Source organism: Poeciliopsis prolifica, unplaced genomic scaffold, assembly GCF_027474105.1.
Source record: "Poeciliopsis prolifica strain line A6 unplaced genomic scaffold, Auburn_PproV2 SCAFFOLD001, whole genome shotgun sequence".
Classification (NCBI taxonomy): Eukaryota; Metazoa; Chordata; class Actinopteri; order Cyprinodontiformes; family Poeciliidae; genus Poeciliopsis; species Poeciliopsis prolifica.
Genome location: NW_026562376.1, coordinates 9,175,575 through 9,194,417, shown reverse-complemented (window position 1 = coordinate 9,194,417; position 18,843 = coordinate 9,175,575). Strand labels below are relative to the sequence as shown.

Below are 18,843 nucleotides of genomic sequence, written 5' to 3'. Positions count from 1 at the left end.
CCAGTTTTCTTGTCCAGCTGTGCATCTTTCCTGGATGGAACCATTCAGTGAAGAATTGCTTCCATTAATTTGCTGTACTTCTCATGCTGTTTTTTTTTTTTTTTTTTTTTTTACATAGAAAAAACCTCCAAGGCAACAATTCTGTGTTTAACTGAGACATTCTTGGAAGAGTTATGAACAGAACTTCCGAGTGTCTTACTTTTTTTTAAAGCTTCATCTTCTCCTGGATCAGTGTCTTTCTGATTTTCAATTTTCCCTTTCTGCCTTTTAAACTTCAAGCCAGGAGATGACTGATGTCTGCTCATGCTGAGCCTAGTTTTGTTGCAGTTTTCTTCCCATTTAGAAAGAACGGTTCCTTTCCACAGTCACCACATGCTTGCTCATGCTGTCCTGGATTTCTACAGAAGAATCGATACTTAATTGCCCTGTTTTTCAATTGTATTATCAAAATGAATAAATGTAAATGCTTATCACTGGATCTGAATTGATTCTATGACAAAGTTTTCTTGGAATTAAATTGATTAATCTGAATTTGAACCAAATTGTAACCTGTATAAATTGGACCAGTTTGTCTTGTTAGATGCCTTAACCCATTTAATCCCAATTTTTTTCCCCAGACATGAAAGTATTAAAATCAGAAATGATTTTTAAAAATGTTGAAAAATATACGGCAAAGTGTGTTTTATGATCGGTCACAATTGTGACTGGTGGGATAATATGGTGCTCTTACTAAGATGAACTAAAAGTGCTTTTTCCAAATAGAAAAGATCATAAAAGGTGAACATTGTTTCTTTACTTGAACATAACTTGCCACTGGATTACTTTAGTGCAACATTTGCTCTGTGAAGTGTAAATCTGTATATTCTAAGCCAAGGTAAATTTGACAGCTTAGCTTGAGAGTTTGTACATGATTATATTGAACTTTAGTCAGTTGTAGTGTTGTGTTATCTCATTAACATGGGTCATAAAGATAACATCTATAGTAGAGGCCTTCATTTATATTATTGAAAATCATGAAAATCTGTCAGTCATTAATTTATTGACATCAGTTTCTGTGTAGTTCTTTCTGATCTTTGTTTCTACTGTGAAAATATTGGTGTCTTTCTAGTTGACCAGTGGTTTCTTATCTTGGGTCAGATCCTCATTTGGATCCTCTATAGTTTTAAAGGGTACATCAAAGAGACAGCTGTCCCTTCATCATGAACTGTGGAGGTGGTAAAACAGTGCCACAAGACTGGTGAAGGGGGAGAACATCCTCTTTTCCCATTATCTGATCACATGCATTCAAAATCAGGCATGGAAAAAGGCCTGTTTTCCATTTTTAGTCCATGTCTAAGCCATCACTACCAAAATCAGTAAGGATACCATCTTTCTCATGACATCCTGCTCACACACCAAACCAAGTTTTGTAAATGCAAAGGTGAGTGTCATAACTAGACGCTTTTAAGATGATGTGCACCAAAAATCTTTGTTGTATGTTTATTTAAACCTACATTGCTGGCCTCTTCTTTGGGAGGTTTCTTCTCGCCAAAGTGCAACCAAGACATAAATAGTTCTGGTCATTTGATAATACACTCTAAAAATGTGATACTGCATAAGTATTATCTGAACACTATAAACTTTCAATATTTGCTGGACATTAACTGAAAATTTAATCAGTAAGCTTTTTGGAGTCCTTGAAAGTGAAATCAATTTCTTGGTCACTATTGCGACCGGTGGGTTTAAATGGGTTAAGATCAAATTTGCTGAGAAGCTGCAGTTTTACATGTGGCTAAGCAGATTACAGAAGTCTCATAACAGAATTAGACACAATAAACAGACTCTTTCATTGTTTCTCTGTCCTGTTTATCTATCCTCTAAACTGTACAGAAATATTTCCATTTGTGTAACTGATAATATACAAAAGGTCAAATGTTTTATTCATTTTTAGTAAAAACTCAGTTAAGATTTGGAAACTACCATGCCTAACTGAAGATTCCTGTCAAACTATTTACAGTTTGCAGCTAACAATAAACTAATTTTCTCTGGGTTGTAAAACAGTTTCTGTTTGACCCCCTTGTTTCCCTTCCCCATCTCTCTCTAGCCAGTCATCCCAGTATTTCAGATTTTCTTTCCCAACAAAAGTCACCCTTATTTTTGTTCACACTTGACTGATAAGACTACAACCTGTCTGCACATGTTGCAACGGGACACATTTTGCATATTTCAAAGCAGGATTAAGCAGAAAGTAAGAAAATCTAAATTAAGCCCATTAACTCTCCATGAGGAACAACACGGAGCTGGCTGTAATCTTCGCAATACGCTGCTTTCCAAACAACTTCCAAATCCCTCTTTTTCCCCTTCCAGCAGTCCCACCACGAGATAAGAACAAAACAAACTAATTTGTTCATGTTGCACTTTGCCTAAGCCTTTTAGTACACTGTGAATTATGGTCTCAGGGGAGGATGTCAGAAGTAATGCAATAACAAAGCTTGCATCTAGAGTTTTTGTCTCCCACTAATTTACTTAGAAACTGCTGGAAAGGACTGCAGAGCCACTGTGCATGAGGCTTGTCCTCTCCAAGATATTAATTAACCAGCAGATGGATCGCAGAGCCCCTGCATTGCAGCTGAAAAGGGAGTTCAGAGTAAACATTAAACATTCACATTCAAGTAACTCCATCAGACTTTAATCATTCACCCAGAACATTAAAGCAAGGATTGAGATGTAAGAAAAGATGATAACTTTGTCAGACGAAGCCCAGAGAGGCCAATTTATTGCATTTATAGAAGGATCTCCTCAAAACAACCCGCATTTGTACATTTCTATCTTTTTATCCAAGCTTAGGCTTGAAATGCAACATAACTCTCAGTTAATTTCCTGCTCTCAGGGCACAAAGGGTATTCCTCCTTCTCCTCTGTTAATCCTACTCAAGTTGGCTCAGTAATCCTCTGAGCTAAATAGGAGCCGAGGGATGGAATAATGTGGACGGCCAGACAGCAGCTTGTGTCACTTTCACAACCGGGACCAGTTTAAGAAACTGAGAATGAACTAAGTGATTACTGAAGATAAGCCAGAAGCCAGTCTTTCATCTGACACAAGGTTTGTCACATAATCAATAATAGGCAGCAGGAGATGGGTCTCCTGGGTTAGAATGACTGAATACAGCTAGTTTAAGACAGATTTTCTTTTAGCAGTAAATACTATGAGATTTTTCTGCTTAACAGAAGTTCATGAAAACTACTGTATCCAAGAATTAGGTTCTAAAGCTGAGAAACCACAACCGGCAGTAAGAGGAGGGGAAAGCATTACTGCCATTTCCAGTATAATAATCTCATACTGGCCAAAAACCCAAGCAGCAACAATCAAGACTTTCACTTCTGCTGATGTAATAAACAATGTTTTTACTATTTATTTATTTTTGTATGAAATTTGTGACAATAGTTTGTCACACAAATTACCTGTCACTTGTTAACGGTGTTAGCAAACATATTCATTCCTCTGTTAAACAAAACATATCATCAAAATTCTACAAGAAGTCAGCAGAATAAACTGTGACATGAGTAACGGAAGCGTTGATTCTGTTTATACGTATATTTATGCTCTAATTGGCCATTTACATGTCAAGCTTGTATTTCAATTGCATATGAAGACAGCAGGCTATGAGGAAGCAGATGTCAAATAGCACGCTGCAGGAGTTTATGCATTTTTATTGCTTTTGAGATAACTGTGTAACAAGATAGGAATGGACTGACAGCATCTTTATTACATGATTTTACTGTGTTAGCCATGCTTAATATGGCTATCTATATTGTACAGTACAAGGAAAAGTAACATAAGAGTGAATTTCTTAGTAGCAGCAGAAGTATCTTCCAACATTTTGATACATCTGACTACAACAAGTTGTATTTTTTATGTCTTAAGTTATATTGGCGATAAGTACATTTAATAACTTTCTATCCATGCAAGCCCAACTTCAATCTGATGTTTTCTGGTGATGTTACAGAAAGTGGCTTGTTTACTTAAATTATCTAAAAGATAGCTTCTTGCTGAAGCAGTGTCATCTCGGCTTTCAGCCGGTGACATTAGCTGTTTCTGTATAACTGATTTAGTTTGAACTGTAACAATAAATGTGAGAAACTGGTGACACGCTTCACTCTGAATGCTTTAAATAGCCACTTTCTCAACCTTTGCATGGTTTCTCACAAAAAAGCCCTCATCAAGAAGGATGGTAGGCCTTAAATATGTCACTACGTATGGTTTATATAAATAGTGACACATGCTGCATACCACAACTGATAAATTAATAATGTGTGGCCTGGTGAGTGTCAACTAGACTGGCCTAAAGCAGAAGAAGTGGGAAGTAGACAATTTTTTTTGTCATTTCCTTTGTCAGTTAAATTGTGAAAGAAATCATCATATATGGAAGAAAGACTGACTTTCTAATGACTGTACGTTGCATAGAGAGTGAACCTTTGAGTAATTTGCTCCAAATAGAAAAACAGTTCTCCTTGAAAGTTACTATTTTTTCATCTTGATGAGGGGCAGAAATGGAAAGACCACATAAAAATTATAATTGTATAATCCTTTGCAAGATGTATGTGAGAAAATGGATGTGGACTTTATAACACATAGAAACTGGTTCACCATTTCCCAGTCTTTCCTGCATTCATTTTATTGTCTCTCAAACATAATAATAGAAATGCCTACTCTCTCTAAATTATATAAATAGATATTACCATAGTCTTGAAATACACCGTATTTTTTAAAAGATAAAAGTGGTTTTGATCTACCGAAGGGAGACTTTTCAGACACATCTAACTATCTCGATTCAAAGTTATTGTCCTCTCATTCACTCTGACAGGAATGACAACATTCTGATCTCACATTTCTCTAAAAATATTTAGGAGCTGCAAACATACTTTGACAACACAAGTGATGCTTTTATTTCAGTGGTTGTTAAGAGTGACAACCACTGAACAGGAAACATAAAACTACCCGACATGACATGCAACAGTATGGACTAAACTGAGTAAAAAGTCCCTTTTTAATATGTGGAGTGGTTTTCAAAAATGTTCACACCCATGTAAATGTAACATGTTAATTTTGATGTTAGAAAATAAGACTGTGCTATATTATTTTAAAACTTGTTTTCCATAGTTAATGTAATGTATGTTCTGTGTGTTGTTTTAATCAATTGAGTATAATTGCACTAGCATAAACCAAGCACTGCTGAAGCACATTTTGATTTGATATGAATAAATCTTCTTGCGATTAGCAAATTTGCATCTGCTTGATAACGGTATAAATTTTTTGGAAGAGCGCAAAAACACCGGTTATATCTTGAAAACAGAGTGGGGTTTCTAGAACAGATGTTTTAGATTTTTCCCAACAAACAATAGGCTCGGATAAAACCTAGATATGGATTAAATCTACAGGAAATTCAAGCTGAAGACAGAAAATGTTTTTAAGAATTCCTTTGAGACTAAGTACCCATCCAAATCAACAAAACGTGTTGATCAAAATAATTAATGTAAGGAAATCAGACCATGACATCCAACTTGTGAACTCATGGTTTCAGAACATGAGCACATAAAAGTCGTACCCTTTTCTTCTCAAAGGCAAAGTCTATTTTAAAAACACAAAGAAGGTTTTTTGTACCCTGAAAACTTTAAGCCCCACCATAATATTAAAGGTATTTATACTGGTTAAAAAATGTATCTTCATCTTTGGAGTGACATTTTAAAATAAATTCTTTAAATTAGTTTTGTAAATGAGGCTTTAATTGATTATGAGATTGGAATATCCAAAATAACAAAGATACAAAAAGAGGTACATAGGTTTGCCGTATCCCGTGGTAACCCTGTTGAGTGCACAGTCATGACCTAAATAACATGCCAAAGCTTATCGCCGGCTCTCAACTCACATTCAAATGCCATGACATCAGGATCATCCGACATTAACTTCCGCTTACGTCAAATCATCTAAAATTTAAAACTCGCCATTGGCACACAGAAAGACATAAAGAGACACAAAAAAAACTATTTGATATTCCCATCTGAACTACAGCAGATAAGGGTTGAAACAGTTTCACTGATGCCATATGGTTGCTGAATAAAAACTGCAGCATGAGGACATGTTTAATGCTATTAGCCTTTTGACCCTCTGAGGATGAGCAGTGAGGTTACTACAGAACAAAGTCCATCATGGACTTGGCTTATGAGCAGGCTTTTAGCAAGCTCTTTTTCCTAACAAACCGACGGTAGACTGAACTTTGTCTCAATTCAAGGACAACCAAGCTTATTTCATGAGCGCATTTTAGCAACACCTTGCGATCGGCTCCTGACGGTAACCTATAAGAATCCTGCTGGAGGGCCATTTTGAAATATGAGCCTGATTTTTGTTTCATGTTACTTCAACAGACAATATTTTTCTGTAATCTTTTGTGAAACTCAAAATGATTTTATAGTAATTTTATAAATCCATATTATCCATGTGGATGATATGGATGATAACCCATATGGATAAAAAAAATTAAATATCTGCTTCTGTATTTTTCTTTACAACCACTCTCCCACTTTAAGAATCCAACGGACAGCCCAGAAATAGCAGAATCCATATTTTACAATGTTGCATTGTGAAATACCCATTTATAGCTGGTGTTAGTTGGTTAATTAGCTTCAGAGAAATTAATGGTTATTGTTTAATTTTCAGAGTGTCTGGAAGATAAAGGATGGATGATAAAGAATGAATGAATAAATAAATGAATAACTTATTTATTTATAAATAAATTATTTATCAATAAACAATTTATAAATGATTTTATAGTAATTTTATAAATCCATATTATCCATGTGGATGATATGGATGATAACCCATATGGATAAAAATATAGAAAGACACTTTAAATAGAATAGATTTGAAAACACAACGCATTTGCTGATCCCAAGAAAAATAAGAGACTAAAATAGTACCTAAAAATATCAATTTCAGAAAATATATAGAGTTCTGTAGCTTTAGAATTAAGGCAAGAAATACTTATATTCTGATAGCTTAATTTTGTATACATCATGCTTTTGTTCAGAAGTTGCAGTCCTACAAAATCCTCACATTCAGTTTGTCCAAACGATCCACAAGGATTGGTACACATGATGATATTTATGTCACAAAAGCCTTGCAGTCCATCTAAGGAAATGATGAAGTAGCTCTAAGAAGCAAAAAATAAATAAACAAAACAAAAGCAATCCTCTGAGCATAACAGATCTTTGTCCTAGTTTATAACTCATTGGCTGCGACAGCAGAGCCGCCTAAGTCCTTTAGATGACAATGAAGAGAAAAACTGATTTTGCCAAAACACCCTGTGGTGGGATGGAAAAAGAGAAACAAAGGGGCAGTCACAGATATAAATGATTGTATAATCTAAAAATCTAAATCTGGTCCCAAAACATTTATGAAATGGACTATAGATTTAATAGATATATTAAGGGAGATAAAATCTGGTTGAGGCACACTTTCTTATCTGTATATATCCTAAATGTTCGCCTCAAAATTATGAAATTACTTACATTTAAAAGAAGAATGTGAGAAAAATTGAGAACTTATTAATATTTATTTTAACACTTGTATCGCTTCAAAATGCTTTCAAAATTGTTATGCTTCTATTTTGTGACTTAAAACAACAAAACTTACACCACAAAACTGAGGCAATCATCTGCAGTTAGAGATTTGGTGTTCTGTTGAAAAGGTGCAGAATGAAGTGTACATCTGTCGCAGCTCAAAATGACAAGAATGAGTCGAATCTCATGTTTGTAATCACTTTTTCCTCTCACCTTGAAGGTCAATGCCAATCGGAGACTTTAATCTGACATAGAGTACCCTAATCTCTAATTCCAATTAGCTTTGTGACAAAAGCAATTAGTCTAGGAGCTGCTCAGAGTGCTCAATAACCAGATTCCACTCACCTAAGTCGATTAGTTTTTGTTGCCTGAATTGCAACACAAACTCATAATTAATGTAACAACTGTCATTTTAACCAGACATCGCTTGCAGATATAAGTATAACTCATTGCCTCTACAAATAATCGCTACAAGTCTTCGGTTCACTTGGAAGGTGGTAATCAAGAGATTTTTAACTGACACGAGACGCAAGCATGAACTCCAGCCTTGACAATGATGATGACTTTTCTGAGTCATAAGATTACACGCTAAGGCTGGGCATGTTTCCAAACTGAGCAGCGGTGTGATACTGGATGTTCCGAGGTCTTGGCCAGACAGCCAACTGTGTGAACGCCGGGTCAAATGAGGAAAAGAAACAGAAAGAAACAGAAGGGGACGATGATGGAGGGTCAGTGCGAGAACGTTAATGCAGCAGAGCAAGGGCCAGCCACACAGTGAGCTGTTTGTAACCATCTTCAGATGTCGGAAGAGGTTTGGAGCCTCACACAGGCTCCATTGTTGGGTGGCTCTGTTGGTTGGATGGAGGCAGAGGGTAAAGCATCAGAACAGAAGACTGATGGAGAGCTGCAGCTGCTCTATTGAAGACGAAGAGCAGGAAGAGGTTTGAGACTGTTTGACAGCAGCTGGTAACAGCTTCCTCTGCAGGTGGTTTGGCCTAATTATCAGGACATAGATGCCAGCAACCTGTTTTTCCCTCTTTTCCCAGGAAAACGAGAGAAGTGGGCTCATAAAATGCAACTGATTGTACACCAACATGTCTGGCTCAAATAAAATGCTGCAAAAACTGTGCTACATCCCGAGGAAATGGATTTGAAATTAAATTGGTGCTGAAGCGCATAAAATAGGCGTTTCTGAAGGAAAAAAAACAAGAAACAAATAAATCTATAGCTAGTGGGTTTAGAGCACTTGCTGTGGGTGCCTTGTAAAAGTATACTTTCTACTTAAAGTTTTGCGTATTTTATGCAACAATTACAAGCTTTACTGTTGCAACTTTAGTCCGGTCTCTTGTCCTGGTGAACACCAAGAAATTTACTCATCTATTTTCATCAGTTGTTTACAGGAAATGATGACTATCACATATATTTTGTGGAAAATCAATTATTATAACAATAGAAGGAAAAAAAGTATACTACTTATGTCATTGACTATATTCACATTATATTAAAAGCGGAAGGAATTATTCTCTAATTAAGCAAAATGTCCCTGAATTAATGCAATTTATTTATAATCAATCAAGCTAAGATTGCAGGATCATCAAAATACAATTCCAATGAAAATATATATATTTTTAATTTTACCCAACTCCACATGGTCAATTCAATTCAATTTCAAAATCTGAACTGAATTGTCTCAATTGTAAGCAAACACTCAACAAGTGGAGAACATTTTAGTATGTATTGGAAAACAAAATATGTTTGTCATTTTTCAGTTGAGTAAATAAAATATGACACTCTGCCATTTATGTCTGACATCACCTACTGATCAGTGTCCATTTAATAAGGCATAGCTATGTTGAACACAATACTATTACTGATATGGGGGTTAAGTACTGACCATGCTGCCATTAATCCAAGAGGTCCACAAAGCTCTTAGAGACCATCCAATCAATTAGGCCTGGGGCTTGCGGTGGATGTATAAATACTGCTTACATGTTCACTTGCTAAGATCAAGGGTTTTTTTTTATGAGCACTTGCATTCATGGAAGGTCACAAGCACATTAGATAAGTCCTTGTTCGTTTTACACAGTGAAGATCTGAAAAGCAGAGTGATGGATGTATCCTTGACAGTAGCAACAGCCAAATAACAGTCTGTTTCTGTGGTTACAGTTTCCTGATGCTGCTGGGTTTATGATTTGTTTCCTCCCACCCTTATCCCCCGGCTCCTCCTTCAATGAATGACATAAGAAATAAAAAAAATCCCCTTTTTAATCAGCAGTGACAGAGCCTGACCTAGATTGCCTCAAGTAGACTGTCTGGCACCACAGTAAGGTTTGCATAGGCTACATGAATTCATCATAAAGACTAAAAGGTGTCAAAGGCATGCATGGGCAAATAAAGGAAGCTAAACACAGAATCTTTCAGTCTTTTGAGCCTGCACTAATAGTGGCAGATGGAAAACTGATTATTAACAATCTTGGCGAAGGCCAGAAGCTTTCACATCTAGTTTGATAGGCTGTGATGATATGACCAGAGGGTGTCATAATTGTCATCTCTGATGATCCAGATCATACAGGGTTTTGACCTATTTAGCGCTCACACACTTTTTCAGTGTCCTGATGATCCAACTAAGGATCAAAGACTCATCACACTAAATAAGCAGGCTCTGTGTAGCAAGCAGCTACTTAGACTAAAACACAGCACAATGATCTGAATCATCAATGAAAGCCTGCTGTTTAACTGCTTTAATATATTTTATCTCACATGACCATATGCCCCACGCCTACTGACAACGTTCGGCCGCTAAAGAACCGAAGAAGTCCTACCAATGTTAATTTGTTTGGGTGGCAGCATTCTGGGACAGTAGCAGACAAAACAAAGTGTGACAGAGTGACATGTTCCTATTGGCTTCATACTAAAGGACTATTTCACGGGTTTTCAGAAGGTCTTGACTGCATTCGATCATAGCTGAAAATAAAAAACACAAAGACTGAGTCAACCTGAACTGGTTAATTTCACACAAACTTTTTAAAGTAAATGAATGAAAACTCAAATGTATGCAAACATAAAAAGGAGCATTTTCTACCTCGATATTAGAAAGGCTAAAAGCCTGAATGAGCAAAGCTTGACTATCCAGATCGGCAAAAGTTTTCAGGAGCAAAACACTGCTGAAGGCTGCTGACTTTTCTCAAATTAGCACAGGGCTCAACAGCCTTTACAACCCTTACTGCCATTTTTGTCTTTGGTCTAACTATACAAAACTTGTTTAAAGCCACAAAAACAACACAAAAAAATAGCTTATTTGTATTTATACAATATACAGACTACTAAAAACTATTTGACACATCCTCGGCTTAAGAAAAAAAAAACATAACTATCCACTTATGAGTAAAACTGATAAGACAATGCTCTCAACATTCCACTTCATTGTGTTTAGATTGAATGAATCTTTCACCAGTTGTTCACCATATGAGAAGACTCCAAACTGTGTAGATTACCTCACTCTCTGGAGTATGTACCAGCATTTGTCCCCCCTCTTTTCTGCAGAATGCGATATACTATTTAGGAATAATTATTAATTGACAATTTTTTTTGTAATAATCTGATATTCCCTGCCTTCTCACCCGTAAGACATCTTCCGGAAAATGTTACCAAGCTGGGCGAGTGAGGCTAGCCTCTCAATCCAGGCCTGCAGCTCCCTGCGAGCACCTTTGGGTCACTCAGCTTGCAGAACAGCAGACTGCGGTGGAAACACAGCTCACACTGTACTGTGCTTTACAGCGATGCACAAGAGCTGGGGGTGTTTGATGAGCATTTGCTGCATTCCCATTTATCATCTTAAGATAACCCATACTACCGTTGCTAGGCAAACTCAGCATGCAGCTTACGGCGGGGCCGGAAAAAACCATTTAGGATCTAATCCTTCAAGATGACACTAACATGCTTCGAGTTTAAGTAGCTTATATTAAGGACTTGCTGCAGCATTCGCTTGGAGTCAGAGAGCTTCAGCTGGAATGTTGACAAGACTCTCAAGGATGGCATCAATTTTCCAGACAAACCTGAGGCTGCAGAGATAAGAGCAACAAGAAATGGAGACACGCATCAGAGAATTTGCTCAGTAAATTCTCCGACAGTGCTTTCCATGAAAGGTGATAAGGTCTTAAAAAGTTGAAGTCCTCAAGCACAGTTCCCCAGTGCTTGAGGAAATTTGTTCGCTGTCTTGTTGCGTAATGTGAGTGTTGTCTTTTCCTGGCAAGGGGGCTATAATCACAATTGCTTACTTATTATATATATATATTTTTGTCAAAATCTATAAAGGCAGTGTGTATATAAACCATGTCATTGTGCACTTATTAAATAAAGAGATGGTCTGGCACCAAAAACATTCTTGCAGCTTTGCAGCTCATAAGTGGGTGATGTGCTTTAGTCATTTGACTGACAGCTGAATTAGAGAGAAAATGTGTTTAAAAGTCAATGAAGACATGTCAGTTAGCAGAGGTTTGTAAGAAAATAAAAACTAACTTTTAAAATTTATGGACAAAAGCTTGGTGATGACTCAATGCCTTAACAGATAAAGATTTCAGATTTATCAAAATTGCCACAATGTGCCTTCAGGGATAAGGCAAGGAATGTTTGGGTGAATTTGTGACACATGCATTACATAATGTGGATGAGAACTCAATATAGACTGTTTTCAAGAAATTCAATGCAAATTTATATCATTATCATCGGTTAATATAGGCTGAAGCTATCCGAGTTTAATCACATAGAAGATTCTCTCAGTCTGTCAACAGTTTGATTTGTAAATCCAGGAAATACTTGTCTAGCAGGTGCTTTCTGTTATGCTGTTTTACCAGTTCAACATAGTTTCCCTGTTCTTCTGTATCCCGTCTCAGTAATAAGAGACAGCAGTAATGAAATCAACACAGTGCATGTTTGGACCAATTTTTCCTCCAACGGATAATTTATAGCAGGGGTCTTTAAATTGAATCCTCAAAGGATTTAAATGCAAGCTTTAAATGTTCCTGGGCTAACACACTTGAATCAAATGGCTTAATTACTTCTTCGGTATACAGCTAGTTCTCTAGAGTTCTGCAAAAAAAAAACAATTATTATTAGACTCAAGTATGTTGAAGCAGAGACATCTAAAAGTTGCAGGGTACCGGCCCTCGACACCTGGCTTTAAAGACCCCAGATTTATACCTACAGAGGTATGATTTGGAGGGTGCTTGGTCAAATAAGTACAACTTTTGTCAATTCTATTTCTGGTAACAATAAATAGCCTAAATATGGTTTGTTGCAATCCTTTTAAAGGATTGAAACAAATCCTTTTGGAATGAAATATACCCTTTCATTTCAATTGTGGAATGAAAGGGGTATATTATTTGTTATTTTCCATTAAAGAAATCAGTCTGAAAAGTGTGATGTGTCATTTAGCTCAAATGAATCAACACTTGGCAATACTCAGCTGCAAGTGTTTTTAATGATTACTCTGCCAGATAATCACATCAAGAGAGTATAGTTCCTTCCTCATTCTTTGTTGCAAAAAGGCTCAATTTCAGACAGATTAGATGGAGAAAATCTGAATCAAATCCTGATTCAGTTCTGACATGGAATTATGTCACGACTTTGACAGAGGGGGGAGGTGCGCGCTCTGAATGCTGTATGTCCAGGGTGTCAAACAGGTTAGGACTGCCCCTGCACACTCTTGATGGCTTCAATGAAACTTATGGATCTGTCTAAATGGTAGAAAATGAATTTATAACTGTAACAATGATGTGGTCACCTCCATTTTTCACTGTTGGAATGGTTTGTGTTAGTCTATTTCATAAAATCCAAATGAAGTCCATTGAGAAGCAGCAAGAATATGCAAAAAAAAGTTCAAGGGGTTTGGCCAAACCACCAGGTGAATTGACCTTTTTGTACTTTCACTAACATGATTCACACAATTAAGTTTTTTTCTTTGCAAGCATTGTCCAGCTGCTAGATATCCTAACACACAAGTCTTAGAAACTAAGGCAAAGCTGTTTCTTCCCTAAAATTCTCAGGATGAGTTGATAACTTTAAATACTTGGCAGCGTGCTAGATGTCCGTATTTCATTATTGCATCTGACAGCAGAGGGATAAATACATGCAAATCATATATTTTGGGGGAGTTTGCTGAATTCATGAGAGCACAGGGTGTAGGAGAGAAGTAAACAAAGATTTATGCAGAATGTAGATGCTCAAAATCACTTTATGAAACAACATTATGGCTATTTTCACGCTGAATAATTAAAATTTGCACTGAACAATATTTGTCAGCAGATGTAAGGTAGTTTAAGAATGGGTTACCAGCCATTCTTATTTTTTTCTCCATGAGGAGAAACACATTGAGAAAGCTGAAACATAACCTTCTGTATGCTACATTGATTATGCACACACACACACACACACACACACACAAAAAAAAGCTTCCACGTGTACAAAACGTGTGTGATTTTACATAATAGGTCCTCAACTTGTGTTAATAGATTTATGTCATACACGTCTGATGCTGCAGGCACTACATACTTTACATTACAGTTTGATGAGGGAGTCCCAAGCTGTTTAAAAGCTTTTAAAACCAAGATAGGCAGCTGAGTGAGGTCTGTGTTCTGCAATACAGTGTGAGCAACTCCAAAACCTGGGATGTGCGTCCTGGCATGTGTATTTATGTAGTCAAGGGGTCTGGTGGGAAGAGCCAGAATTAGCTGAGGGTAGTAATAGGTCACTTAGCAGGGCCAATGGAGAGAAATCTTGTTGACGCAGCATGTCCAATAATATTTGGACAAAATATTTCCTTTTACTCTGCGATTTAGTGTCAGCATCTAAAAGTGGAGACAAACCCAAACAATGCTGAAGGTTGGCTCCTGGTTTTAAAGTGCAACAGGGCAGAGGTTCTATCAAAGAAGAAAAAGTACCACTTCGAGAACAAAGTCCATTCAAGCAATGACAGTAAGCATACTGAGGTTCCTGTGAGGAGCCACAGCAGATCTTGCTGGAGAGTGTGAGACATGCTCGCTAAAGAATATGCAGTTAAAACAGGCAGCCAAGGCCTTGGGAGGAGTTGTTTTTCACAGGCCTGTGTGGTATGCATGTGCGCCTCAACCCACTCCGGCCCACCTCGTAGCTGGCTGGTTGGCATTCCTGGCCCTCTCTGTAATTATGGCTCTTCTCCAGACTGCTTTGCTATTCTCTGATATGATCTCTCCCCAACCACCACCATTGCACACTTACAGCAATTAGCCACCAACGATTCTCCTGGACATTTAGCTTAGAAAACAATTAGTTTGGTAAATATGGCCAGCAGATAGAAAGCATCTCACCGTCACACTCTGCATTGTGTATCACCAATCAGAGGTAATAGTGATGTTTTTAACTTAATTTTCAAGAGATAAAATGATGGGAAACTTGAAAAACGAATGAACTCTTTCACACCAAATGTTTCTATTTTGATACCAACACACCACTAAATCTTCTACAAGGTACTTTTTAAAAACTTGTAAATATGTCAAATGCTGCCGAAGTGTACCATGTGTTTACATGCAAAATGAATCTATTTTTTAATATAATAACATGACATGAAATTTGTATCTTTTCATTTTAGTATTCTTAAAGCTTTGTACTAATGTGGTAATTTTGGAAATGTTCCTTTCCTACATAAAGGAAAGACTTTGATTTTAAAGTTTGCATATAGAATACAAGAGTCTGTAACCAAAGACTTTGCTTGTCTAAACAAATACTGACAGTTTGTTTGACTTTAACTCCTTTGTGTTTTATTCTTTGAAACAATCTTGTGATAATAGGAAAATAATTAAATGCTGGTGATTGCCTGTGCACATCAGAGTAGCAATGCTGGTCAGAACTGGTGCAGAAACATTATCATTTTAGATGAAAATGTTTTGGGTTTTTTTTCAAAACACTTTCTGTCACAAAGTAACCATTTTCCCTTGTGGTGAATTATGGATAGACTAAACTGGATTTTTAATTCTCTGTGCTGATTTGTTAGATCTCCAACCTTTGGCGTTAAGAAAGCTTTTCTTTGAACTTCCCTCTAATCGTGGGCCAAATTGTCATAGAAACCAGCATGGTGCCGAGTAATGCCGTTTAAAACTTTTACTCTCAGGAAACTTGCGGCTGTGTTGTACTTATTTCCTTCACATATTTCGGACATGTAGTTATTAGAAGCTAGAAGCATCAACCTCTTTGAAATCGAACCACTGAATGTGAGATGATATGCAGTTTAAAGAAAAGCAAAATGTTTTTGGATTGCACCTGAAGTGGAGAAGTCTACATGGGCCAAAGCATGTTAAGGCAAACTTTCAATGATAACGGAGGAAATTAGTCATGCTGTGTACTCTTTTGAAACAGATGTGGGTTTAGGGTGAAGTGTTCGGCTTGAAAGGTGTTAATTTCTATAATTCCTGTTTGTCGGTATTTCCAGACCATATACCTCTTGGCATTTTCTGACCACATTTCCAACACAAACTCTTATAGGTTGAAAGTTGGGATGACTCTTTACTGCCTGGCTGTGTTTCACATGGAAAATAAAGCCAAGCCCAAAGAAAAATTTGCAAGAAATATGTAAATATTTAGCCATGACAAAAGTTCAACAATCAGAACACATCAATTGTATATGAAAGACAATCTCTCAGACGTTCAGACAATCTGCACCATTCATGCAGTCGGGGGCACATGACAGGCCTGCAGCAGAAGGATTAGGACGATCAGCTGAGCAAGACTCAATACCACATTGTTCCTCACAGTTCACTGCTTGTTGTTTTCCCCTCCAACTCTCCCTGCAGCTTATCAGAGGAGCCAGACCCAAATCTCTCCCCACTTATGCCTGCCAAACTTTAATCACCTGCAGCCCACATCCAAACGTAAAACTGTTAAGCCACAAAACCACGATACAAAAAAGTGCTGTGCTTTTTGAAGGATCGATGTGGTTTCAAATGTGGATTCGTTGCTCGAGAAAAAACACCTCATATTTGGTACAAAAAAATAACACAAAGATGGGCAATTAGGTTAATCTGCTCTTGGCTTTAGAAAACAGAGTACAGATCTGCCATTGTTTACAGGTGACATCTGCATCTGGGTGACAAAAGGCAGCTGTAGAAGGGATCAGGAAGGGCGTGTGTGAGCGCTCATTGTCTCTGCTCGACACCGATAGCAAACATCCCGCACTGTTCACACACACCTACTCCATCACAGGTGGATGTGTCAGTCTGAGCAGTAAATTATTGGCACTATCAGAACATCAACATTCTAGGGTTGTGTGGTTTAACAAAAAACATTTACAGGAATTATGATGGATGTAATACAGTGCCTTGCAAAAATACAAACTTTGATGTATTTCAAAGGGTCTGATGTGAAAGAACAACACAAAAGTAGTTAATATTTGTGGAGTGAAAGAAAAGTAAATATAACAACTTTATCCTTAATTGATTGGATCTAATCTTTGAACAGCAGTTTTCAAATATCCATTTTCTTTAATTAGATTAAAGTCTGGACTTTAAACATACTTTAACCTAAACCATTCCACTGTAGCTCTGAGTATATATGCAGGGAAACAGTCATTGTGGATTTCTTTAATGCCTCCAGTTACCATGAGCTCCTCTGTCACTTCTATGTCTATCAGCACAGGCTCATGGTCATGTCTTGGTAGGTTTGCAGTTTTGTTAGGTTGGAATGATATCATGACCAGTGCTGATTGCAATGTTTCAAATCTTTTCTGGACTTGTGTTCCTTGATCTTTATAACGCTGTGCTGCCTACAGAAACCTTACGAGACCTTCCCAGAATATCTACATTTGCACACATAAAGAATCTGATAAGGAAAACTTATGGGATGGTTTATAAGGGGTTGTACTGGATTTTATCAAGAGTTAAAGGATCTAGATATATCCGGATACTGACAGATTTATATATACATATACTGTATAAAAACAATAATTCATATCTAAACCCTTAAGTTTCAGAAGTATCCCAGTAAGACAGTTTGGAGTTTGTGGTTCTATCCCTTGTGCACTGGGCAAAGTAGTCAGAGTGCCTTGAAAAAGTATTTAAAAAACCCAGCATTTTGTAATCTGAATGTTGCAAAGGAAGCACTTTGAAAAACACCTTGAAAATTGACATTGGCAGCATTTTCCCTTTAAGAGAGGATCGGACAAAGTAGGCCTCCCCTCTTTTGCCTCCTCGCCTCATAAACGGCTGTAATGGAGATTAAAAGCTCAGAGAAATGCTCACCTGGCATACACATCAACAGGCCCAGATTTGCCACAAAGGAAGAGCATGCAGGTGTCCCTGCTTGACTGAAACTGTAAAAATTGCGTCTAATAGTGGTGACCAAACACAGTCACATTGGATGTGTTTGAGAAATTCCGGATCGCTAGTTTTAACTTCTACCTTGAAAATTGACATTGGTAAAAGTCACTTACAGTGATAATGGTGCTGTTTTTCTGCATGTTAGTTTACCTGAATCAGATTATATATTCTGAAATGGCAAAAAGACTTTGCATCTCTGTGGTTTTTTCATAGGATGAAACAGTTTCTCACCTATATAGAGTGAAGAATCTTTCTTCTTCACATGATCATCAATGTAGGAAACTCCAAGGGGCTGCACCGGAGTGGCCCCAATCCCCAGCAGGACCTGGGCCCCGATGAGCAGTAGGTACATCATGTTGGTGTTGGCCTTGTTGGCGCAGAGAATCTCATCTTGAGACTCACCAGAGCTAGTATTGGAACAAACATCCCGACCCAAGTTGGTTCTGTGAATTTTTTCTATCTCATACTGCTTTGTCAAGAATTCAGGAAGAGCTGAGAGGAGAGCTCCCAAGGCCATTACTATGCCCCCGCAGCCAATCAGACGGGGCCGGTGTGCTTTTGCCCCAAAATAGCTTACGAACAGAATCAGTGCCAAATTGCCGATTTCGAAGCTGCTGGCTATCACTCCAACGTCGGCGCTTTGCAGGTTGAAGCGTCGTTCCAGGGTTGTCAGCACACTCACCTGAAAGACAAAACGACAAATCTGAGGCCAGGGAATCAAATTTATTCTAACAGAGATTGGACCTCTGTTCTACTTATTTACTTTCACCACCAGATTCTGTCTTTCACCAGCTACCATCCACACCACAGTTTAAAACCCAAGCAGAAATTTATCAGGAACAAAAAAAGCAGCAGACTGGTTGTTAGCAATGGTGTCAGTAAAGCCATCCCAGCATGTTTTTAAA

At 37.5% G+C, this 18,843-nt stretch overlaps 1 protein-coding gene across 1 annotated transcript in view; it reads right to left on the bottom strand.

Moving 5' to 3' along the window:
* Positions 1-18,843, bottom strand: part of slco3a1a (solute carrier organic anion transporter family member 3A1a) — a 35,962-nt gene that overhangs the window by 10,664 nt on the left and 6,455 nt on the right. The window contains exon 2 of the mRNA XM_055053388.1: positions 18,170-18,620. Within this exon, the coding sequence (XP_054909363.1) occupies positions 18,170-18,620 (451 nt within the window). The remainder of the gene's footprint in view (positions 1-18,169; positions 18,621-18,843) is intronic.